Genomic DNA, 1,735 nt, shown 5'->3' with positions numbered 1-1,735 from the left:
TCATCTATCTTGTTGATGTTAGGCAATCCCCATACCAAGTTGTGTTTATGCATAAAGCTTAGATAACCGAAATTAACATTTCCAAACCTTTGATGCTACAAAAGGGAATTCTGTTTGGTAGTCAAGTTGAATGAGAATAAGGTGTCCCCTTTTAAATTCAGAGGAAACATCTTATTTGTGGTCATATTTATTCTTCCAAGTATAATCCCATTCGGGTCTCTTATTTCACAAGTATTGTTTTTGAAGTGAACATCATACCTTTTTTGAAGAAGTTGTCCCACACTGAGCAAACTGTGTTTTAGATCAGGAACAAAGTATACATTTGATATTTTCTTGTGTCCTATCTTCGTGTCAACTGTGATCTCTCATGTTCCTTGAACAATTAATCTTTTGTCGTCTCCTGTTCTCACTTCTCGTTTCTGACTTTCATCTAATTGAGTAAAGAGTGCCTTGTTGTTTGTCATGTGGTTACTACACCCACTATCTATGTACCAAGTATCATCTGTTGATACTTCTTGGGTGTTGAGTATCATGAACATCGAATCATCTTCATTATTGGTTTCTATGTTTAAGAAAGTAGATCCTCTTTCTTCTGCGATTCGTTTTCTACAGTATTTGGCTATGTGCCTAAATTTTTGGCAGTATCGACATTGAACAGGTGTTGTACTTCTCCCTTTGAACCTATCTTTGTTATCATATTGTTGAGTTCTGTCAAAAGTTTTTTCCTTTTCTTGTCTATCTGCAGAGTGTAATTGAAAGGCTTGTTCAAATGGTGAGATGTCAAATTGTCTCATCCTCAATTCATGTGATTGTAGGATTCCAAGCAGATTTTCGAGTGACATGAAATCCAAGTCTTTAGATTCCTCAATTGCGACTACTATGTATTCGAACTTTCGTGTGAGGCTTCTAAGAATTTTCTCGACAACCTTTTTGTCTTCAATATTTTCACCATTCAATCTTAATTGATTGAGTATCAAGACTGTACGATTGTAGAATTCTTCCACAGTTTCTGAGTCTCTCATCTTGAGTGCATCAAATTCACATCTCAAGGTTTGTAATTTCACTCGTTTTACTCTATCTTCTCCTCTGTATGTCCTATAAAGCATATCCTATGTCTCTTTTGCAGATTTTGATGAAGTGATGCGTTCGAAGATAATTTCATCCACTGCCTGGTAAATTATGTACAAAGCTTTTCTGTCCTTCTTCTTTAAATTTCGTATGTCTTCTTCTTGTTCTTTGGAAATTTCGCTGAATTGATCAGGCTATTCACATCCTTGATCAATCACGTCCCATAGTTCCTGGGATTCAAATAACACTTTCATTTGAATGCTCCAGTGATAATAATTTTTCCCATTCAATCTTGGGATTTGAGTGTTCAATGGATTGATTGTTGTCGACGCCATGTGTATATGGCTCTTGATAGGATCGATTAACTCAGTTTTGGATATTAATCACTTACTCTGGATGATCTATTTGACAGTATTAGTGCAGCGGAAGCAATAAGAACAAGCAGAGTAATAATCAATGAAGAACACAGTTGATGAATGAAGAACACGAGAGAGAAGCTTCAAATGATTTTCAATTGATTGAAAATGTTTACAATATGATATAGAAGCACACAGAATTACAAAGGCCTACTCTGCTATTTATACTCGTTCCTAACGGATTTTCTGACATGACCTAGACGTACAAAATCATCTAAGCCGTTCAAATAAAGCAGATTACAAACAGTCAC

General features: G+C 35.6%; 1 protein-coding gene across 1 annotated transcript; it reads right to left on the bottom strand.

Annotated features, from left to right (window-relative positions):
* Nucleotides 1-365: 365 nt before the first annotated feature.
* Nucleotides 366-1,022, bottom strand: LOC112503751. Its single transcript, XM_025107745.1, has one exon. The coding sequence runs from the start codon at nucleotides 1,020-1,022 to the stop codon at nucleotides 366-368; it is 657 nt and encodes a 218-aa protein (XP_024963513.1).
* Between the last annotated feature and the right edge of the window lie 713 nt (nucleotides 1,023-1,735).

Source organism: Cynara cardunculus, unplaced genomic scaffold (genome assembly GCF_001531365.2).
Source record: "Cynara cardunculus var. scolymus isolate 2C unplaced genomic scaffold, CcrdV1 Un_Scaffold_3719, whole genome shotgun sequence".
Taxonomy (NCBI): domain Eukaryota; kingdom Viridiplantae; phylum Streptophyta; class Magnoliopsida; order Asterales; family Asteraceae; genus Cynara; species Cynara cardunculus.
Note: the sequence above shows the minus strand (reverse complement) of the source record. Positions and strands in the feature narration are given on the sequence as shown.